Source organism: Astyanax mexicanus, chromosome 24, assembly GCF_023375975.1.
Source record: "Astyanax mexicanus isolate ESR-SI-001 chromosome 24, AstMex3_surface, whole genome shotgun sequence".
NCBI lineage: Eukaryota > Metazoa > Chordata > Actinopteri > Characiformes > Acestrorhamphidae > Astyanax > Astyanax mexicanus.
In genome coordinates this window covers 30,736,006-30,760,846 of record NC_064431.1, presented here as the reverse complement: position 1 = coordinate 30,760,846, position 24,841 = coordinate 30,736,006, and the positions used below count along the sequence as shown (strand labels likewise).

At 40.7% G+C, this 24,841-nt stretch overlaps 1 protein-coding gene across 2 annotated transcripts in view; it reads left to right on the top strand.

Annotated features, from left to right (window-relative positions):
• bsnb (bassoon (presynaptic cytomatrix protein) b) overlaps positions 1 to 24,841 on the top strand; it is a 124,655-nt gene that overhangs the window by 26,887 nt on the left and 72,927 nt on the right. For both annotated transcript variants that reach the window (XM_049471487.1, XM_007234457.4), the window contains exon 3: positions 18,039 to 18,833. In XM_049471487.1, coding sequence (XP_049327444.1) covers positions 18,039 to 18,833 — 795 coding nt within the window. The remainder of the gene's footprint in view (positions 1 to 18,038; positions 18,834 to 24,841) is intronic.

Sequence of the window (24,841 nt, the reverse complement as noted above, 5' to 3'; positions counted from 1 at the left end):
TGCAGTGAGATTTCTTGATATGTTTGTTGTTCCAAACCTTCTTCAAAGTTGTTTATGTGAGAAGGTGTGTGTGTGTGTGTGTGTGTGTGTGTGTTCAGGTGATCTTGTTTCCACTGGTTGTTAGTGTAGATGCAGGTGTTAAATGTGCTGCGATCACATGAGATCCGGAAATAACCCTGATTCCAAACACACACACACACACACACACACACACACACACACACACACACACACACACATTGTACTTTGTATATTAATATTAAAGACATTTATTTAGGTTGTAAACAGTAAAAGTGTTAGTCCTTCATCAGTCCTAATCCTCTGATCTAAATCTGATGAACTGCAAAATGAGCTGGTTTAGAGAGTGAGAGAAGCACACTGAAAAAGGGATGGAAGGATGGAGTGAAGGAGGGGAGTGGTGAAGAGGAAAGTGAGGAGAGGTGGGTGGTCACAGTGCAGTTGTCCATGGCTGATGATTCCACTGCCATCGGCTCAACTTCTATTTATAGATCACTGTAACTTCCGACAGTTAGAGAGACAGCAAAAGAGAGAGAAAAGAAGAGAGAGAGAGAGAAAGAGAGAGATAGGGGAAGTAGCAATGAAGCCATGTTACCTGTTTACAAAATAGACTAAGAATTATAGTTTTTTACTGGTCATATGCTACTCATATTTATACTGTAGTATTTGCATTGGCAATGTTTTGTCATGTTGCCAAGAATTTCCTAAAATATTGCAATATTATTTTAGTGCCACACCAACTGAACATTCAATACTTAACATGTTTTTTGCAGGTTTTCATTAAATTTGTCACTTTTTTACATAGCCAAAAAAAAGCTATTACAAATCTACCATTTAAAAATATTTATAGAACACTTAACACTTCCTAGCAGGTGCAATACATTTACCTCAGCAGTGCTATTCTAATCAAGAATGTACTACTATAAGAATGTACCAGCTGTGCTGTTTTAGTGACGCATTTAATATTTTTATATTTTTATACCCTTAAAAAAATATATATATATTTTTTTATTCTTCTGTGTTTTTTAACATTTATGTTGAATATATTCCTTATTGTATTGTGTTGTTGCTGCTGGAAGCCTAAATTTCCTCAATAAAGTATCTATCTATCTATCTATCTATCTATCTATCTATCTATCTGTCTGTCTGTCTGTCTGTCTGTCTGTCTGTCTGTCTGTCTGTCTGTCTGTCTGTCTGTCTATTTAATTGTCTGCCTGTCTTTCTCTCTGTTTCTCTAACCTTCTCTTTATATGTCTGTTTATCTGTCTGTCTTTGTTCTATCTATCTATCTATCTATCTATCTATCTATCTATCTATCTATCTATCTATCTATCTATCTATCTATCTATCTATCTATCTATCTATCTATCTATCTATCTATCTATCTATCTATCTATCTATCTATCTATCTATCTATCTATCTATCTATCTATCTATCTATCTATCTATCTATCTATCTATTAGAGGTGTGCCAAAAAATCGATTCACATAAGAATCTTGATTCTCATTTACTACGATTCAGAATCGATTTAAAATGTCCCAAAATCGATTCTGAGGGGCGGGTTTTAGACTGATTTTGGGCTGGGTATTTTTGTTGGACCTGGCAACCCTGGGGATAGCGCTTGTCCTTTCAAACGGAGATCTTCCAGACACACACAGAGCGTAGGTGTTTGAGAATCACCGGTAAGATGGCAGAACAAGCACTATATTACCTTAGATTAACGTGTAGTTTCAATGTTTTATGGCAGAATGCTTCATAACAAGCATAAAAAAGATCGCTAGTAGTTAGTTTCAGTAACTGTTAGCTAGCTAACTAGCTAACTTTCCAGTTCCACCTTAAATAACGCTACAGGTGGCAGCGGGCTGCAGCATTTAAGGCGGAACGGAAAAATAAAATAAGCTAATCAGAGCTAATTTCAGCTCCTCATCACAGAGGAATTAAGGAATGGACCATATGAATTAATTTCTCCACCTCCTGCCCCCTTTCTGAAGAAATACAACGACCTTAAATTAACTAGTTAATCAGCAGCTGCTCCTGAACTTTAGCGCTTCACTGCTATCGTCACATCAGCCCAGCAGCGTCACCTACACACCACCGCTAGTAGCCTGGTAATAAAGCAGTGTTATTTATTATTTATTTATTGTTCATTAACGTCATTGTGATATCCCAGTGATTCCTCTGTCACTGAGGACCCACATTCCTGCACATTTTATTGTTTTTGTAACACATTACCTGCTCCAGGACCAGTGTATATTATGGAGGGGTTTTTTTTTCAATAAGATTCATAAGCCAGAAGCAGAAATTTTTATAATTCAAATCATTTTGAATCAAAAATCGATTTTGAATCGAATCGTGGCCCCCAAAATCGGAATCGAATCGAATCGTGAGATAGTAAACGATTCCCACCCCTACTATCTATCTATCTATCTTCCACAGTAGTGTCAATTTAGTCATACATTTACCTCAGTAGTGCTATTCTAATCATACACTTACTTTAGCAGTGCTCTTTTAGGCAGTCACTCTCCGTAAATGCCTTTCTTTGTTTCAGAAGAAATGCTGGAAGAACATGCGTCCAAACACTTATGGACGTATAAGTCTGAATCTTTCCTTTACTTGCTGGAGTTGTTAAGTAGAAATGAGATAAATTCATATGTCAGTCGATCAGAGACAGAGAAACAGAGAAAGATAGAGAGAGAGAGATAAAGGGAGAGAGAGCTCGGCGTTGGCTGTAGTCCAGTGGAAAGCTGGTATGGGTTTGGCTCTGAATTGAGTTACAGTGAAATGTTTATTGAATTGGACTCGAATAAACTGCCGGGAGATGTTTTGTGGTCCGGAAGGTCTTATGAAGAGAAAAGGAAAGCGATTAAAGCCAAGCACACTTTTCTGAAACACACTGATGAGTAGGGCTGGGTGCTGGCATCAACTTCATGATCCGACACAAAATCACGATATGAGGTTTTAAAGCTTGTTCTGGTTGGAGAAGAACAGAGAGAAACTACAGCAGAGGCTTTCCTGTTACAGCAGCTCCACGTCTCAATCTGACATCAATCAGCCATGGGATAGCAGTATTAAATGGATCATGAAGTCTTACCTCATGGAACGACTTGGGAACACCCATACCAGTATAAGTTGTGAGGTGTTATCTTGTAGGTGATGTTGAATACTTCAAAATCCAATGTATAGATGGTGAAATTTTATTGGAAATTGGCAACGCTGGGTCGTTCCAACGTTGTCGACTACCTAACATGATTTTAAATGCTCTATAAAACCTGATTGGTAATTTTTTGCACTTCATCTCAGACCTGCTGATCGTTAGGAGAGAAAACGCAACACTGACCTTAAAATACACCTCCAGTTTAGAGTTTATCTACAGGATCATCATAAGACTGGCAGCAGGAAGTGAACACACGGCCATCTGGACCACACACACACACACACACACACACACACACACACACACACACACACACACTATCCAACCCACCCCCTCACACACACACAAAGACACAAACACACAGTTCATGCTGCTACACACATACCAGCCTACGCTCACAAACCGAACTCTGCCAGTCCTCAAGCGTTTCGCTATTTTCCCACCTTCAGCTTCCAACCAAAGAACGCTCTCGAATACCCCCGTCATCTTCATCCTCATCATCATCTTCATCTTCAGCACTGTAGACACCATTGTCTTTGTTACAGTAAAAACAACAGATCAGTGTTTACCAGATTTCACACCCTAAGAACAACCTGACACTCTGTAGTTTGTGTGTTTCTAAGTGCAGTCTCTAGTTTCTGTGGAGAGTCTACAAAATGTGCCTCTGTGGACAGTCTGTAGTTGTGTCGACGGCCTTTAGTTACAGTGGACAGCCTGGAGTTTCTGTGGACAGCCTGGAGTTTGTATATTACTGTGGACAGTCTGTAGTTTGTGTTTCTGTAGTTTGCAAGTATGTAGTTTGTGTAGACAGTCTGTAGTTATGTGGACAGTCTGTAGTTTGTGTTTGTAGTTTGAGAGTATGTAGTTTGTGTAGACAGTCTGTAGTTATGTGGACAGTCTGTAGTTTGTGTTTGTAGTTTGAGAGTATGTAGTTTGTGTAGAGTCTGTAGTTTATGAGGACAGTCTGTAGTTTGTGTTTCTGTTGTTTGAGGGTATGTAGTTTGTGTAGACAGTCTGTAGTTTGTGTTTCTGTGGCTGTAGTTTGTGTTGGTGAAGAAAGTGAGGTGTCTCAGTGGACAGTGCTCTGTTAGAGTCTGGATCTGTGCTGGGGGCTGTTTGCTTATCTTTATTGCAGTATCGTCCTCCACAATTCAATATTGAAAACGGCTGTGATATTAAAACAGGAGCGCTCGAACAAATCACAGCGACAGCTGCAGCGCGCACCGTCACAGCAGCTCATCACTTCTGTGATTTAAGAAAAGGGCCTCACAACTGCCTAAATCACACTGTTTAGCTGTAGCAGACCCCATGGAGCTTACAGGCTTTCAGCCCTGTGAACTGCAGGTCTAACAGTGGGTAAACTGTCGGGATCTGCATTATCTATTGTCTGAGTGAATTATGGAACACCTCCCTACAGAGAGTGAACGGTTAGCAACATGCTATTTGATGTATGTAACTTACTACTGTTATTAAACTTATGCATTGACGGAATACGGGTTACATTTTAAAAACCCCAAGTGAAATTCTGAACCATAAAGAGTGAAAGTGTTTTTAAGGGGAATTAAAGCTGCACAGGGTGTAGTGAGTAATGGTTCATCACTACACAGGAAGTTGACAGTACAGTACCCGTCAATCATCACATGTCTTCAGGGTTAAAACAGCTGGTGCTCATTATGCGCAATACAACACCATGCAAATACCAACACAAACCTGTTTCATGCCCATAAAATCAGATTTACTCTCACATTACGGCAGAGATCAAAGGAGCTGTCAAAGATTTCTGTTAACGTGATGCCACTGCTGTTCATTCAGAATAAAGTCTTTAATCATTTAACCCTTATTCAGTATCTCACATGATTTTTTTTTTCAATATATTTATTGGATTTTACATGTATTGAAAAAAAAAACGTAACAAATAGAGTAAATCACATATGCATGTTTCACCATCAAATGTAAATTGAATTATTAAAAAAATGTATTAAAGAAAATTAAAATGATTCAAATAAATAAATGAATAAAATAAAATGAAAATAGAATAAAACAAAAATGCACTCAGCATACTTCACTGTTAAACACTTCTGTATCTTGCCATTTAAAAAAAAATCTAATAATGGTCCCCATATTTTTTCAAATTTTACTGCCCTTGCTCTTGTTATGTAAGTCAGTCTTTAACCACAAAATCTATTGCATGATTAGAGTTAATACTATGAGAGTAATTAGGGACTCAGAAATAATAAATTACATTTTAAGTCAAATCTATCAACCGTGTTTCTGTTACAACTGAGCATTTCAAGAATGTTCCCCTAATGTTAAATATATTTTGGTTGTGGGAACATTTATCTGGCCGGTTGTCCCGCACATTCAGCTGCCACTCAGCTGTATATCCCCCTATCAATAGTGATGCCTCAACACCAGGAGGGTGAGGACTAGCACCTGCCTCTTCCAACACATGTGAAGCCAGACTCCGCCCTTTTTTTGAACTGCTGCTGATGCAGCATTGCCGAGTAGCATCACAGCGCTAACGCTTGGAGGAAAGCGCAGCGACTCGGTTCTGATACATCAGCTCACACACGCAGCTTTGTGCTGATCCACATCACCCTAGGAGTGATGAGGGGAAAGAGCGCCATCTACTGTTCCCACCCAAAGAGAGCAAAGCCAACTATGCACTCTCAGGGCTCTGGCAGCTGATGGCAAGCTGCATGACCGGGATTCGAACCAGCAATCTCACGATCTTAGAGTGCTGGACCACTCGATGTTCCACACAGTGTTCAGAGAACATTGTTTAGGAACATACAAATAATGTTTATTAGTCCAGTTTTCTTAACATTCCAAAGTAATTTCATCTCAACATTATTTGTAACCATAATTTTGATAATTTTGTAATGTTATTATTATTTTAAATTATTATTAAATGTGTTTAATCCCTTTGATGTTGTAAATGCTCGGCAACATTGTAAATGAGGATCACCCTCAATGTTTTTCCCGAGTGTAAATAAAAGTTAATTGATTGAACTTTGTCTTCTAACTGCGGGAATATTTAACAAGGTTTTGTAAAGTTTATTTTTTTTTAAGAATGTTTCATTAAAGTTATTTTCCTAACATTTAGGGAAGCTCTGAATGTTGTGGGAATGTTCCCTGTAAACTGGGTGTTTTTCTGTATGAGGAGATGCTTCTGAAAGAAGCGCAGCTACAGTGATTAATGCTGGTCATATTTAACAACTCCTACCTACTTAATGTCTGCTGAACGTTGTTTCCTCCTTTGACCTTTAATGAGCGTGGGTTAATAGCGGCGCTGGTTCTCTTCCTCCTGTCTGGATTATTTGCTTGAGAAATTGAATCAGCTTGGGCTGATGCTGCTCTGGATGTGGGTTAGTGAGGGACGGGTTCTGGAAGCTTGTTTAAAACCATGACAACAAGACAAACAAAAGCTTTTAAAGCTCTATTGTTCAAACTCGCACTCGGCTCTGAGGGAAGCTATTTATATTTCTCCCAAAACAATGGGATATGTCATGCATTGTAAAAGAGGAATGCCCTATATTCAGGAGGACTCATGAAACTGTGATGCGTGTTGTGATGCGTTACATTTCCAGGGTGAATAGCGAGCGATCCGGATGACAGGAAAGAGTAGACACATATTTTTGCTTGTTTATTTGCGTCTAGACTGCGGCTGCTGCTGTGACGCACAATGATGACAGACCTTTAAATCACAGAATAGGTAGATGTTTTTGTCATTGTTCAGTTCTGCTTAAAAACGTACAGTTGTGAAAGATTTTAAACTCGTAGAACACTGATTTGTAGTTACTGAACGAGTTACTGAATAATTTTAAACTTTTTGGGGGGTTTAGAAAACTCCAAAACTCTTTAGACCTATAAGAAAGCTGAGAAACTGCGTGTCTGTATGTCTAGAATGCAGGTATAGAACTTTGTTTTTTAGAATTAAGTGAGGTTATGCAGAATCCTGGAGTTAATGGGACGTTATTGAACAATAAAACAAGATAAAAATGGCAGATTGTTAGTCAATATTCTGGAGCTTCAGCACAGCTATGGAGGGTTGTTGAACATTTTGAGTGTAGAATATTCTGGCATTTTGGAGTATTATTTATCATATATTCTACAAAACAACACAATTTGGAAAAATCTGGAATTATGGAAGGTTATTGAATATTTTGGAATTATAGAATGTTTTGATTAAAGATCATTCTGGCATTTTTGGAATATCACATGTCCTACCACATGGTTATAGAACATTCTGGAACAATAAATAAAATAAAATTTAAAATGACATTTTAGATTTTTATCACATGTCCTGGAGGTCTACAACACAGCTATGAAACATTCTGGAGTTATGGAGGGTTGTTGAAAATTTTGAAATTATAGAATGTTTTGATTAAAGCTCATTCTGTCATTTTGTAATATCATGTGTCCTGGATGTCTACAACATGGTCATAGAACATTCTGGAACAATAAAATAAAAAAATGCATATTAGATTTTTATCACATTTTTTGTCCTAAAGGTCTATAACACAGTTATAAAAGGTTGTTGAATATTCTAGAATTATGAAATGTTATTAAACATTTTGGCTGTTCAACATTTTGGCATTTTGGAGTGATCCAATTTATTCCAATTCTGGAAATATGGAAGGTTGTTAAATATTTTAAGATGAACAATCTGGCATTTCGGAATATCACATCCTGGAAGTCTACAATATGGTTTTGGAACATTCTGGAATGATTAAAAGTTGTTAAATGTTCTGGAATTATGGAGTGTTGTTAAATATTGTGGTTGTCGAACATTTTGCCATTTAAAAAAGTGGACAGATTTTGCACTTCTTGGCCACAGATATGGAACACATTTATGGAACTTTCTGGAATATTCAGAACTTCTGGTCAACTTCTAACTTTGTCAAGACTAACTTGAGGAAACAAGTTATAGTTTTTGACCAGTACGGTAAAGCAGGGTAACCAGATTGGTCAAACTGTGTAGATAATGGTGGGCCATTGTGGTCAGGCTGATCAACAAGCTCGTTAACTAGCTGGTTGAATAGCTACATAAGTCATGGTATGTACAATGAGATAAACCATCAAACATAGACCGTTTAAAGGGGCACTGGGTGATGTATGGGTTTAGGGAAGGGGCAGGAGGGAGAGCTGATTGGCTGAGCTGCAGCAGCAGCAGCAGTATTATTGATTGACTGATCTGCATATTGTGATGTGTCTGTGTACCAAAGTGCACGGAAACATCATCCACGCCTATAGTACAGCTGAATCTGAGAGGAGCTGCAGAGGCAGAAATTACCACAATAAAAGTGTTTTTTATTTATTTATTTTTTTTAAGTTTTTTAAGGAAATGTTAATAAAATATTAATCAGGACTGGTATATGTTATTACTTCAAAGCTATTAATGGAAAAAATATGGTTTTAGGATTTGCAAATCTGTTAAACCAGTTAAAGCTACAGCTGTCAGCCATCCATCTAAAAAAGAGACAATGTTCCTATATTCAACTCAAAACCAGTCACAACTCCTGAGTTACACTGTGAAACTGGAGCAGATCCAGACTTTTGGCAGACCTGACTTGTCTAAAAAAAAAAGCAGAGTAAAAACTTCATGCTGCAGATGGATGGTTCAGTTATACAGCGCATAATATAGTGCAGGGGTCACCAACATGGTGCCCGCGGGCACCAGGTAGCCCGCAAGGACCTTATGAGTAGCCCGCAGGCCTGGTCTAAAAATAGCATTTTTGTTGCTATTCTTTTTTTTTTTAAATCACAGTTGCATTGATGTAATTTTAGATTATATTACATTAATATTAGCTTAGAGATAGCCTATAGTTTATATATTATTATACAATATAATGTAATATAATATGTAATATTATATTAAAATATAATATAAAATGTAAACACTTGCAGAGATTTATAATAATAGTGTTGCCTATTGATATCTGTGTCTTCACATAGATGAATGTCATTAATTATTAATAATAACATATAATTAAAGGTAAATTGAGAAAATTTGTAATTTCACGAGTGTGTATCAAACTGGTAGCCCTTCGCATTAATTGGTACCCAAGAAGTAGCTCTCAGGTTCAAAAAGGTTGGTGACCCCTGATATAGTGTATAGAGCTCTCGATTAAATGGCAACGGAAATGAATAGCTTGGAATCTCATAAAACTGTAGTGTTTCTCTTACAAAACCAAAACTCTTCAGGGAAGAACACCACCACAGTACAGCCTGCCAGCTCACACAGCAGAATTAGGATATAAAATTACATTTTTACAATTACATTTGGCCCACTTTTAATTATAAATCTCCTCTTTTAAACTAAAGAAGCCGTAAACTAAATATACTGTATGTTTGTAGGACTGATCTAGAGTCAGTGATCAATCATGATAATCTGATTTTTCAAGAAACTGTTGCTTTAGAAGACCTGAGGATAGTTGAGGATGTGGTGCTGGTGAGGATGTTCTGCTGGTGGTGATGGATGTTCTGGTGGTGATGGATGTTCTGCTGGTGATGATGGAGGTTCTGCTGGTGGTGATAGATGTTCTGTTGGTGGTGATGGATGTTCTGCTGGTGAGGATGGATGTTCTGCTGGTGATGATGGAGGTTCTGCTGCTGGTGGTGATAGATGTTCTGTTGGTGGTGATGGATGTTCTGCTGGTGAGGATGGAGGTTCTGCTGCTGGTGATAATGGATGTTCTGCTGGTGGTGATGGAGGTTCTGCTGCTGGTGATGATGGATGTTCTGCTGGTGGTGATGGAGGTTCTGCTGATGATGATGGATGTTCTGTTGGTGAGGATGGATGTTCTGCTGGTGAGGATGGATGTTCTGCTGGTGAGGATGGAGGTTCTGCTGCTGGTGATAATGGATGTTCTGCTGGTGGTGATGGAGGCTCTGCTGCTGGTGGTGATGGATGTTCTGCTGGTGAGTATGGAGGTTCTGCTGGTGGTGATGGATGTTCTACTGCTGGTGAGGATGGAGGTTCTGCTGCTGGTGAGGATGGATGTTCTGCTGCTGGTGAGGATGGATGTTCTGCTGCTGGTGGTGATGGATGTTCTACTGCTGGTGAGGATGGAGGTTCTGCTGCTGGTGAGGATGGATGTTCTGCTGCTGGTGGTGATGGATGTTCTGCTGGTGGTGATGGAGGTTCTGCTGCTGGTGGTGATGGATGTTCTGCTGGTGGTGATAGATGTTCTGCTGGTGGTGATGGAGGTTCTGCTGGTGAGGATGGAGGTTCTGCTGGTGAGGATGGAGGTTCTGCTGGTGGTGATAGATGTTCTGTTGGTGAGGATGGATGTTCTGCTGGTGAGGATGGAGGTTCTGCTGGTGAGGATGGAGGTTCTGCTGCTGGTGATAATGGATGTTCTGCTGGTGGTGATGGAGGTTCTGCTGATGATGATGGATGTTCTGTTGGTGAGGATGGATGTTCTGCTGGTGAGGATGGAGGTTCTGCTGCTGGTGATAATGGATGTTCTGCTGGTGGTGATGGAGGTTCTGCTGATGATGATGGATGTTCTGTTGGTGAGGATGGATGTTCTGCTGGTGAGGATGGAGGTTCTGCTGCTGGTGAGGATGGATGTTCTGCTGGTGGTGGTGATGGATGTTCTGCTGGTGGTGATGGAGGTTCTGCTGCTGGTGGTGATGGAGGTTCTGCTGGTGAGGATGGAGGTTCTGCTGGTGGTGATGGATGTTCTGCTGGTGAGGATGGAGGTTCTGCTGCTGGTGAGGATGGATGTTCTGCTGGTGGTGGTGATGGATGTTCTGCTGGTGGTGATGGAGGTTCTGCTGCTGGTGGTGATGGAGGTTCTGCTGGTGAGGATGGAGGTTCTGCTGGTGAGGATGGAGGTTCTGCTGGTGGTGATAGATGTTCTGCTGGTGGTGATGGAGGTTCTGCTGGTGGTGATGGAGGTTATTCTGCTGGTGAGGATGAAGGTTCTGCTGGTGAAGATGGATGTTCTGCTGCTGTTAAGGATGTTCTGCTGCTGGTGATGGATGTTCTGTTGGTGAGGATGGAGGTTCTACTGGTGAGGATGGCTGTTCTGCTGGTGGTGATGGATGTTCTGTTGGTGGTGATGGATGTTCTGGTGGTGATGAATGTTGTGCTGGTGGTGATGGATGTTGTGCTGGTGGTGATGGATGTTCTGTTGGTGGTGATGGATGTTCTGGTGGTGATGAATGTTGTGCTGGTGGTGATGGATGTTGTGCTGGTGGTGATGAATGTTGTGCTGGTGGTGATGGATGTTGTGCTGGTGGTGATGGATGTTCTGGTGGTGATGGATGTTCTGTTGGTGAGGATGGAGGTTCTGCTGTTGGTGATGGATGTTCTGTTGGTGGTGATGGATGTTCTGTTGGTGAGGATGGAGGTTCTGCTGTTGGTGATGGATGTTCTGTTGGTGGTGATGGATGTTCTGGTGGTGATGAATGTTGTGCTGGTGGTGATGGATGTTGTGCTGGTGGTGATGAATGTTGTGCTGGTGGTGATGGATGTTGTGCTGGTGGTGATGGATGTTCTGGTGGTGATGGATGTTCTGTTGGTGAGGATGGAGGTTCTGCTGTTGGTGATGGATGTTCTGTTGGTGGTGATGGATGTTCTGTTGGTGAGGATGGAGGTTCTGCTGTTGGTGATGGATGTTCTGTTGGTGGTGATGGATGTTCTGGTGGTGATGAATGTTGTGCTGGTGGTGATGGATGTTCTGTTGGTGGTGATGGATGTTCTGCTGGTGGTGATGGATGTTCTGTTGGTGAGGATGGATGTTCTGCTGTTGGTGATGGATGTTCTGTTGGTGGTGATGGATGTTCTGGTGGTGATGAATGTTGTGCTGGTGGTGATGGATGTTCTGTTGGTGGTGATGGATGTTGTGCTGGTGGTGATGGATGTTGTGCTGGTGGTGATGAATGTTGTGCTGGTGGTGATGGATGTTCTGTTGGTGGTGATGGATGTTGTGCTGGTGGTGATGGATGTTGTGCTGGTGGTGATGGATGTTGTGCTGGTGGTGATGGATGTTCTGGTGGTGATGGATGTTGTGCTGGTGGTGATGGATGTTGTGCTGGTGGTGTTGAACATCAGCTGAGCTCTGCTGGTCTGCTGTGTGTAATCAGCTTTGTTCTGCAACACATCCACTGATAAGCTGTCAGTTCAGGACAATGTTTACGAGCGAGCAATAACTAATGAGGTAGAGGCTCTCGGAGAGCAGGAGTGTGTGTGTGTTAGTGTGTGTGTGTGTGTTAGTGTGTGTGTGTGTGTGAGTGTGTGTGTGTGTGTGTGTTGAGAGATATTTAAAGTTATTCAGCAGTCTTTTGGTGCGTCTTTGATGTGTCTCGTCCCAGTTTTAGTTTTGACTGAGTTGCAGCAGCAGAGCTGCACTGAACACCACACTGTATAGAATTCACTGTATAGTTTTCTCTCTCTCGCTCTCTCTCTCTCTCTCTCTCTTTTCTCTCTGTCTTTTTCTCTCTCTATCTCTCCATCTCTGCTGTCTGACATGTTTATCTCAGTAGCTCATTAATATCACTTTTTCTCTTGTTTTTTTGTTTTCTTATTCTATTTGGGTGTATCAGATTAATGTCAGATATCTGTATTAAAATGTTTTTCTTTAGAGAATCTTTAGAGATTCAGTTCTGCTTATTATAAACAGGTGCATTATAGGTTTATTAGCTGTTCTTTATTAGCTCCGCCCATCTCTTACATTTTTTACACCACACCAGAAGACAGCGCCCCCTGCTGTAATGAAGCAGCACAGGGTGTAGTTAATGAGACAGAGACTGTGTGTATATGTGTGTGTGTGTGTTAGTGTGTTCCTCACACTGCACCTCTATCTCAACCAATCACATTACATTACAGCCCCTCTGTGTGTGTATATCTATATATATATATATATGTGTGTGTGTGTGTGTGTGTGTGTGTGTGTGTGTGTGAGTCTATTGATTGTACATGATATATATGACATGAAATCCATGCTATACTGTTTCAAATGAGCTGTTCAGGATGAGGGAGAGTGTGAGAAAAAGAGAGAGAGAGAGATGGACTGGATAGAGAGAAAGATAGGGGAAAAGATAACAAGGGAACAGAGAAAAAAGGGTAGAGAAAAAGGAAAAGATAGATAGAATGTAGATGGGGAAAATAAAATGAGTAGAACCAGAAATACAGAATAAGAGAAATGGAGAAAGAGAGAGTGGGTGAGTGTATAAGAGAGAGAGAGAGAGAAAGAGAGAGAGTGTGTAAGAGAGAGAATGAGGGGGCATTGTGTCTGTATGTGTGTGTGTGTGTGTGTGTGTGTTTAACTGTGTTGTCCTGTCTATTCTGGGCACACACAGAGTCTCTGGGGTGCTGAGAGTGGGAACAGCTCCAGAAACACACACACACACACACACACCACACACACACCACACACACACACACACCACACACACTAAAGTTCTCTGTGCCGCTGGGATCGCATTCCAGCACTGGACTACACTCAGCCTGTCCATCACTGTGACGGATGGACAAACTACAAGACACAGTGACCTACACACACACACACACACCACACACACACACACACACACACACATACACTGATCGACCAACTGCCCCAGTCTCTAATCTCTAATTCAGGCTCTGCTCTCTAACAGGCCACTTTATCAGAAACACCTGCCGCACAGGTGCACTGTGTAAGTGTAGAGTTGGAGGCTGTAGCTGTAGCTGTAGCTGTGGGTGGATCAGATCCAGAGGTGTTGCTTGAAATGTACATCTCAGGTTTCTGCTACATAAACACACACACACACACACACTGATATTTGATTATGGTGTGATATGTTTTTGGATCCAGTAAAGATAAGGAGTACCTGTGAGAATGTGTCTTGTTAATATGTTAATAATATTGTGTAAAACTGAAATTTCTTTCGTTGTAAATGGTGGAATTAAAAAGCTAATAATCCCTTAATTACAACAATTTAGAAACATTTCTGAAAAACGTGAAGTAATTGCACACTTTGGTTGCTGTGGTGTTGCAGATTTTTTATTTTTGCTGTGTGGTCGCTATGATATATCAGACAGATGCTACTTGGCTGAGAGTTGCTGTAGCATGGAAAGGTCTGAATGGGGTTGCTAGATGATTTCTGGGCTATTTCTGACTGCAGTGGTATTCCAGATGTTGCTGTGGTACTCCAGGTGGTTGCTGAGGAGTTGCTAGGCAATTAGTAAAGTAAATTTCCTACAGAAAATACAGGGTGAAAACAGCTTATCAAGATTACAAGTGGTCACTGTCATATCCCATAAGGGTTTCTGTGGGGTGGTGGCTAAGCGGTTGCAAGCTAACGTTGTTGTGATATTCCAGGTGGTTTCTAGAAAGATGCTAGAAGTGCATTTCCTAAATAAAATGCAGAGTGATTCCTGTTCATGCAGCTCGCCATCAGCTGCCGGAGCCCTGAGAGAGCACAATTGGCCTTGCTCTCTCTGGGTGGGTACAGTACAGTAGATGGTGCTCTTTCCCCTCATCACTCCTAGGGTGATGTGGATCAGCACAAGGCTGCGTCTGTGAGCTGATGTATCAGAACCGAGTCGCTGCGCTTTCCTCCGAGCGTTAGCGCTGTGATGCTATCGGCAATGCTACAGCATCAGCAGCAGTTTAAAAAGAGGCGAAGAGTCTGACTTCACATGTGTCGGAGGAGGTATGTGCTAATCTTCACCCTCCTTGTGTTGAGGCATAGGAGTCCTAATGAGTGGGTTGGGTAGTTGCTTTTGTAAATTTGGGAGAAAAGGGATAAAAAATAGAAATATATTATTTTTTAAAAAATGTGTGATTTCATAGCTTATGAAGTTTACTTTACACTGGTTGCTATGCTATTGAACAGCACATCCCATGTTGTAGTGTTGTGGTATCCCAGGTGTGGCTAAGTTGTTGTTGTGGTATTTCAGGTGGTTGCTAGGGAGTTATAACACATCTTGTCAAATTGACAAGTGATTGCTTGTGCAAACGGGGTGGTTGCTAAGCGGTTGCCATGGTATCACTGGCATAATTAAAGTTGCTGTGGTATTCCAGGTGGTTGCTAGGATGTTGCTAACGTGCATTCTATAAATGAAGTGCATGGTATATGTCATTTTTTCAGGTTCCTGGTGAGCCGAGGTCCAGCGATCAGGGCTCTTTAATGTATTGTGGGTTCTTGATGGACAGTTTTGTAGGTACAGTAAGAGCTTTGGTTCAGGAAACTCAGTGAACCTGCGGCAGTTATAATGAAGACTCTGCTGACTGCTTGTTATATTTATGCATAAATAAAAAATTCAGACGCAGACTCTTACTCACAATCTCCATTACTGAAACAGCCATTAGGCCTTTCTTTCACTGTCCTATTCAAATGAGTCTGGAATGAAAGAAATGCAAATTAACCGACGCGTGGCTCTGATACTAATGATGGGAGTCAAAAATCTCAAAATATCAGAGGGTGTGCATAATAGCATATCTAGCACAATGTACAATGGTGTTCTTTTAGTGTGTAACAAATACATACAAATAGTTAAATAAATATTCACTATTCAGTGTTTATCTCCAACAGAACAGAGCTGCAGGTACTCAGTATTTACCACCCTCATGTGAGTGTGTGAAAATGTGTGTGTGTGTGTGTGTAAGTGTGTGTGTATGCATGCATGTGTCTGCATGTTGTCTCAAGCCACATGGTCAGCAGGGGGTGCCATGCTCGAAGTGTGTACTTGCTGTGCAGCGGTAACACACACACACACACACACACACACAAGCAGACACACAGTGTTATATAAGTGGTGTGAAAGCAGTGCAGCCTCAGCAGCTGTTACTGCGGTTGCCAATTATCATATAAATCCCTCCTCACTCTCCCACCAGTGACTAGTCTAGTCTGTAAGGCTGGTCTGTATCATTCGTGTGTTTTATAGAGTGACACACAGCAAAGCAAAGTTTCCCCTTTTATCTATAATTTAGGTCAAGACTTTTTTATTTAATGCCTTTTGTTTAATTTGATATATTTTATATATTGATACGTTTAAATCTCTCTGAGCTCCACTCTTAGTATAAACAGAGAGGTTCTGACTGTGATAAATGTCTAATCACCCCTTAAAACTGACTGTGGTGTATATACTAGTGCATCTCAAAGCATTTGAATATCATTGAAAAGTTGCTTTATTTCAGTAATTCAGTTCAAAATGTGAAACTCATATATTATATAGATGTATCAAAACACACAGAGTGATCTATTTTAAGTGTTTATTTCTTTTATTGTTGATGATTATGAGCTTACAGCCAATGAAAACCCAAAAAATCAGTGTCTCAGAAAATGAGAATATTATATAAGACCAATTGGTACTTTTGGCAGTGTGGGCAGCTCGCCAGCTCCTGCTGGAAAATGAAATCAGCATCTCTATAAAAGTTGTCAGCAGCAGAGGGAAGCTGTAAGATATGAAGTGCTGTAAGATTTTGTGGGAAAACAAAACTGCACTGACTTTAGACTTGATAATAAAACACAGTGGATCAACACCAGCAGATGACATGTGTCCCATGACTTTTGCCATGTCACTTGTTGAAGCTGCTGTGACTGAAGGGATGTATGTATGTGTATGTGGGGTCTCCTGCACCGAATGTGTATGTGATTTTTATGTTTCTATATGGACAGTTTGAGCCAGACACTGCCGGTCACAATCATTACCACCCACTGTGCTGTCCACTGCAGTTGATAATGCCTTCTATGACATATTCCCATTACAAAACATAACACTGTTAACACTGTGAATCAAGGAATGCTTAAATTATAATAGGAATATTATGACTACTGTAATACTGTGTATATATATTATTATGAATATAATGAAAATCTCCTTTTTATTTATATAAAACAATTTGTTTTGCTATTAGATTCCCTCTTTCCCAATCAATCACGGACTTTCTCTCTTTCTAAGTGTGTCTGTTTTCTTCACCTCCTTCTTCCTTTCTACCTTCTCTCTCTCTCTCTCTCTCTCTCTCTCTGAGCTGATGTCGTGATGATTATTTATGGTTAGTTCTCCGGTGTTTTCCTCAGGCGTTCCTCCTCTATTCCCTCTATTCTCTCCGGCTCCTCATTGTCGTGTTGTCGCGTCAATCATCCCGTCAGCTGAGATGACTGTGTTTGAGTTGATCTGCAGCCCAGTCACTTTAGATCAGCCTGACTGACTCTTCACTGATCAGCAGATCAGCTCCACACAGTTACAGCGGCTCCAGTTCTTCTGGCAGGAAGTAGCTCTTCAGTCCGAGATGCATTATTAGCATTATGCTAAATATAATTCACGAAACTCAAATCTAATTGTTAGACTAGGGCTTGATGATATTGCCAAAATTGATATCATAATATCAAAAATAATACTCCAGTAGATATAGATACAGTATTTTAGTACTGAAGTACAGTAGTGAAGTAAAAAAATAATACTGCAGAAGATACAGATACAGCATTTTAGTACAGCAGTGAAGTTACTTCTACTTTTGACATGATATAAAAGTGTCATTAATATAAGATTATACATTATTTAAATATTGTGTTTAATCTTACATTCCCCAAGTGCCACAGATCTAATACAGTCAAACTGCACTAACTGGTTGCTTATGTCCCTCAGTAATAATCCCGTAAGCTAATCCTATTAAACAACTGTGTATAGTCATATCACTGTTAGTGAATGGTGATTATACAAGCAACTCTCAGATGGATTACTTGGGTTCCACTGAGTCCTTTGACAGTATTTACGTCGCCACATGTCATCTGGGGCACATGATCATCCATCAAGAGTTTTGAGTGTTAAAAAGCTTATTATGATATGAATAACATGTTGCCTTAACTTATTACATGTGTAAACTAATACTATATTTTCTCTTTCTTTCTTTCTCTTTTCAGGTTCAAGAGTGGTTGTGTTTGAACTGTCAGATGCAGAGGGCTTTGGGTATGGACATGGAGACACCTCGCTCTAAAAGTCAACAGCAGATCCATTCTCCATCCCAGCCCAGTAAACCCCAACCCCAAACAGCCCCCCAGACCCCAGTCTCAGCTCCAGTCCAGCCCCAACCTCCTCCACCCTCTCAAACACCAAAACAACCAAAACCCCAACCCCAGCCCGCCCAGGACCCTCACAAACAGCCTGCACCAGATCCTGCAAAGACAGTTCCTCTGAGTAAACCTCCAGCACCAGGCGCCGTCCCCCTGCCAGGACTGGCCAAGGCTCCATCCCAACCGGATTTATCCCGTTCAGGACCTGGAGCGCATCCCCAAACCCGGAGCGCCGGAAGTTCTCCCTCCCGACAGCCACCGCCTCCCGAACAACCTTTCGGAAAGCTCTTCGGCTTCGGTGCTTCCCTGTTGAATCAGGCCAGCAATTTAATATCAGTGGAGCCCACCCAAGCTCCAGCCCAGGGCCCAGGCCCAGGCTCCGCCCCCGCTCCGGCCCAGGCTCAACCATCCCCCGCCAAGACACCCCAAAAACAGCCCGGAGGCCCAGCGACAGCCCCCAAACCTTCACCCCAGGCCACGCCCACTCAGCAGCAGAAGAGCAAACCCAAAGTCACCTGCCCTCTGTGTCAAACTGAGCTAAACGTGGGGGTCCCCACAGAGCCCCCTAACTATAACCACTGCACCCAGTGCCACGCCCAGGTGTGCAACATGTGCGGATTTAATCCCACACCTCACCTGACTGAGGTAAGAGACGCATGGTATTTTCTTTATCCTGTTAAAGCGATAGTCTGGCTTTGATTTGGTCAGAGTGAGTGTCTTCCAGGATTTTGATTTTTGAGATTGGAACTGGAGGTACAGGGCTGATTTTTAATTTCTATTTAAATGTAACTTCTTTAAACAAATCTACAGTGATTTAAAGGATATAGATAATGCATATAAAATAATAAAAAGAACAATTGATCATCAAAAAACTGATTCTTGACACTTGAAGTAGATACACAGCGCTGTCTCTGTGTCTGTGTGAGTGACAGGCTGCTGCTGCCTGAGAAGTGCGAGGGGAGGGGCAGGAGTAAACATGAGGTAACCACACGGCCTCCATCCACATAGTTGGGCACGTGCTTGTAAACGTGGGCACGTGTGGAAAGCTGTGCACCTCAGTCCAGCACAGTTTTGTGCAGATATTTCCATTTACAGCTGAATTCACGCATTTAATCATAGAAAAACGCTCCTTTTTACCGATTACAGTTGTTTTGCTGTTTTCCTCTGGTTTTGAGAGCTCGGCGCTGACTCAGCTCTTAAACAGTCCGGACGCAAAACAGTATGCGGGTGGGTGCGGGCTGGTGACGTCATGGGCCCAGCATGGTTTAATTTTGCAAGATATATTACCCAAAAAGAACATTTGCAATGTTATTTTTTGCAGCTCTACTCATCACTATGCTAAGGTCATATTTAAGCTAAAATTGCTATGTAATAGTGCTGCCTCAAGGGCTGCATGTATGAACTATGCACAGCTCAGACGTGACCAGTAAATATAACCTGGATTTTAAGTCTGAAAGCATGCTCATGTTGTATGTTTTATAATTTAGGTTTGCAGTTACCATAATGCTAACTGTTGTAATATAAGCAAAGCAAACTTCCGCCACCTAACCTGCTTTTACTGATGGACTACATTTAGAGTAAAACTGTGTAAATGAGATTTTTTTTTTTGACTAAGTATTGTTTCCAAGCAAAGTGAGCCCTCAGGATGATGTTTCAGCCAGGCAGCCAATCGGAGTTCAATTATGCAAATCAATTCCGATTGAATGATTGTAGTAATAACAGGCTTTCAGCCGGGCGCTGGAATCTCTTTATGGTGCACGGATCGCTATGGAAACGGAGAAAGAGCATCAGTCTGGTGTCTTTTTTCCCGTCGGTGAAGGTGGGGGGTGGTGGTGGTTATGAATGACGGAGGTGGGAGGCGGCCTCCTGCTGACTGCCTGTAAGTTGTGGGTGTTTCTGTGGTATAGCTTGGCCTTCTGATGGCCTTCTTTTGGATGCGGAGGTGTACGTTCAGACGTTCAGAACGGAGTGGAACAAGAGATTTTAGGGCATTAAAAAATCTTTTAAAAAGTGATTCTCATTTGAAATGAGTATACATTATTAAATGTTATTCATCTTTAATATGAAGCAGCCAATCATAAGCCAGAACTACCCTACACTCTCTTAATGAGGTCTTGGTCTTGGGGGTTCTTTGAAAACTGCAGTTTTTATAACTGCATACATGATGATTGAGGCATTTCTTCCTGTAGGATGCACTGTATTTGTTTTAGATAAAGTGCAGTTATGATCAGTAAGTGTTTATTATACAACTTTTCACTCTGATATATCAGTGTAAAAGACCTCCTGAAATCTTTGGGCATCTTAAAACATCTATTGATTTGGCCTGAAATTTTGTTCGTTCCATTCAGATGTGGAATCAGGATGTGTGTCGGTGTATTACGTAATTAGTTTTGTTTTTGGGTCAATTTACATCTCGTAATTTAATCTAGACTAATGTAGATTTTTATCAGGATAATATATACACCTGTAAAACACCTGTAACTTGCTGACTTACACACATACAATACCTATTCTTGTTTTTTTTTTTTTTTTGTTGGATGCACTTTTCCTATTCAGAGCACAAATAGATGCACAATAAATGGGCTTGGTCTAAGCCTTGAATAGACCCCTGATATTAAGTGAGTAGGCCTCATAAAAGACCCCTTGATTTTATTAATGTCATGTTATGCATTAATTTGTTCATTATTCTGGTAGTCGATTGCAGCATGTAAAAACCACCAGTTCCACCACCTCCCATGTAGTTCTGCTTTAAGCAATTCCTAACTTTAGTTTGATTGAGTGTGATTGAAAGCATGGTATTGACGTCAGGGTTATGTACATTACAATCATTAGAAAAGGCATTTAATACTAAGCTAATTAACCTACACCTGCATTACTTGTTAGCTGAATTAGCCTCATAGCTTCAGTTCAAAACTAATGAAGCATCTTCAGACTCTAAGCTGTGTTTGGTGTGTAGGGGGGGGGGTGCAGGAGGTAAGCTGTGAAAATGAGATTTTTGGACGACCTGTTTCTCTCAGGTCAGCAGGGTTGCGTTTCCTCTCCCTCATTTTCTCTCTATCTGTCGACTGAAGTGTGTGAGTTACAGTATGTGGCAACATTTTGCTGGAATTGCATCAACAGCTGTGGAAATTTCTGCTCTGCTTCTGGGGAACTGTATGTTTTGACAGTTTAGGCAGTTTCATGAAACTTCTAGAACAAATAACTCACAGAATAACTTCTCTCATTTAAAATAAAGCAGATGTTGGGCCCGGGGATGGGCCGGCCTGGGCGTGCTGAGGCTTGGCGCGGTTATTTCGAGCCGGGCGGCGTTTGGGGTTTGTGTTTAGTGACACAGATCTGTCTGTCGGCCCTGAGAGAGAACGAGAGAATAGGAAAGATAACACAGACTTTTTATTATTCCCTCTTTTGGGAGAGCGACTCAGGGAAATAACAAAATGTAGCTGTTGGCTGCTGAAAGAAGAAAATCTTGTTGCACTTTAGGGTGCTTTTCAGCGTCCAGAACTTATAAAGCCTGTGTTTTCTGTTGTTCTGCTGACTCGCCCGCTCCTCTGCCGCTGCGTTGCATCTTTGGTTTGTTACAATACTAGTTTGTTTCAATGCAAATTGTATTTTATTGATTATTTGAATAGATTTGGGTCTAAAACCTTAGTATTCATGGAGTACGTTCAAAGCAGAGTGGAACAAGAGATTTTAAGACGTGAAAATATCTATAAAAAAAAACGTGCTCATTTAAAATGAGTATACTTTATTAAATGTTATTCATATTAAATATGTAGCAACCAGTCAAAAGCCAGAACTACCCTACATCCAATTAATGAGGTCTTGGTCTTGGGGGATCTTTGAAAACTGCTGTTTTTATAACTTTTCTTCTTGTAGGATGCACTGTATTTTTTCTATGTAAAGTGCAGTTATAATCAGTGAGTTCCAGTTGGATGTGCTTTATTTTTTTTTCACTCTAAAGTGGAGTTAGAATGTGTATTTAGTTTTGTTTTTGGGCCAATTTACAATTTGTAAATTAATCTAGACTAATCTGTATCTTCATCAGGATAATATATAGACCTTTATACAACAGTTAGTTTCGACCTCATAATCTGATCGGTTGAGAAGTGTTCTAGCCGTGCTGATATATGTGATAACATCACAGCCTTCTCACACTAAACCTGTATCACTCCGCCGACGTGTTGCCGAGTAACGGCGTATACACACAAGACAGCTTTGATTCATTCACGGGCACCAGCAGCAGCGTTAGTTTAGCACAGGCTAGCCCTCAGCTCGCAGCGCTGACTCGTCTTTTGTGGAAAAAAGGGAAGGAAAATCGCTCGGATAATGCCGTCTGACAGCCAGAACGGTAACTTAACCAGCCAGGCTAGGCTAAGCTAAGTTAATGCTGAGATAAAGCAAGCTACGCTAACCTAACCACAGTCCAGCCGGCTAGCTAAAACCAACACCAGCAAAACAAGCAGAAATGCTCAAAAATGCGCAGCGTTCACCTGAAGACGACTCCACGGAGCAGGAGAGGAGAGTATTAGCGTTATTTCACGCTCCTAACGTTTCCATCTTCACTTATTCACAATTTTGATTTCAAGCTAACGTTCGTGGTGTTAGTCTGTATGAACCATACACCGTTTTGTAGTTACGTTTCAGTTCTGTTACAGTTGTTGTGGAACTACTTTTTGGCGGAAGGCACAGTCCATATTAATATTCAAAAATTAATTCTTAATTTCTTAAAGTTCTTTGATTTATTTTCTTTATTCATTTAAAAAAAAACTGTTGTATAAAAGTAATAGAACACTCGAGGTCGTGTGTTATCACCAATAAATGATAATTCGTCACACTGCCTCTCGTGTTCTATTGCTTAAGGAAAACACCTGTATCTTGCTGAAATCTACACATATAACCTCTATTACTGTTTTCATATTTGTTGGACATGCACCTCTCAGTTCCTCCAGGAGTTAAAATCTTGTGATCTTGTGAATTTAAGCTTATTACAACCAATGCTTTTCCTGTTTTTTTCAGGACTATATTGCAATATATGGTATTGTAATATTTTCGATCATATCATGTTGGTAAAATGCATTAAAATATTGATATATTTATTGAAACAAAGGTGCTCAAAACTGCTTTAGACTAACTCTCGACACAAAGCTGGTTGGGAATCATGAATTAGAGGACTTTGGAAAAAAGTTGCTTCTGGGAACCGGGTTCTTTACGTTCAGGAATATTAAATGTGTGTATCCTAAGGCCTGGGAGTTATCCAGGTCTTCTCAGGACAGTGCTCGACCTTTTTTTGGAATATAGTCTTTTTATAGCTGTAAAAAGGAAGAAGGTGGGCGGATCCATCGTCAGGATGTGCACTGAGTGTACCGGGGGCTGAAAGTCACGTTTGGGTGTGTGTTATTGGAGGCCGTGGTCAGTATGTATGGCTGGCAGGAGTGTGTGTGAGTTCACTCTGAGAGGGATTAGTAATCTCTTCCTTAAACAAACACGGCCTTCCCTGGCTCTCAGCCAGCCAATTTGCCCTTAATCTCCCTGCAGGCTCGGCACCCTGCAGCTTCCTCTGGCCTTTTGCTGCTGACGAATGAAGATCTACGGCTGCGGTCGATGTTCTGGCCGTCCACCAGTTTCCTGAACTTCTATACGTGTTCATTTGCTCTGATTCAGAATATGAATGATGTGTGTAGAAGATATAGTATATGCACAATCATGAGGGGGGGGGGGACTTGAATTGTTAACTGTTTCAGGGAAAACATTATAGCAAGTAAGAAGCTATTTGTGTCTCTCTCTGTGTGTGTGTGTGTGTGTGTGTGTGTGTGTGTGCGCTCAGTGAGATGCTCCTTTGGGAGATAAAATTATTTTTAAGTTACAGCCCTAGAAAGTCAACAATGCATAATTTATGCCATTTCCCAGCACCTTTACTGCTCTGTTTTAGCCTGCTTTCAACAGTGATTCTGTATATATATATATATATATATATATACACAGACATTGTTGTTTTATTCTTTAAACTACAGACAACATTTCTTCCAAATTCCAAACATAAATATTGTCATTTACAGCATTTATTTGCAGAAAATGAGAAATGGCTGAAATAACAAAAAAGATGCAGAGCTTTCAGACCTGAAATAATGCAAAGAAAAATGCAAAGAAGTTTATATTAATAAAGTTTTAAGAGTTCAGAAATCAATATTTGGTGGAATAACCCTGGTTTTTAATCACAGTTTTTTTCATGCATCTTGGCATCATGTTCTCCTCCACCAGTCTTACACACTGCTTTTGGATAACTTTATGCTGCTTTACTCCTGGTGCAAAAATTCAAGCAGTTCAGTTTGGTGGTTTGAAGGTTTGTGATCATCCATCTTCCTCTTGATTATATTCCAGAGGTTTTTATTTTTATTACATTTTTATTTGTACTCTTATTGGATTGCAATGCTGCTCAGAAGAAAGATAACGGTTACCAGGAACAATAAATCGTATTTAAATTCATTTTAAGACTGATATGGCCAAAATTTATTGAGCTATGCATACAGAACTAGTGTGTAATGTAGGTACAATGCATGTGTAATGCATGTTTAACATAACAGACATCTAAGCATGAAGTTCAGCATGGAGAGGTTCCTAATGGAGTCCTGTGATAATCCATCTCATGCATTCTC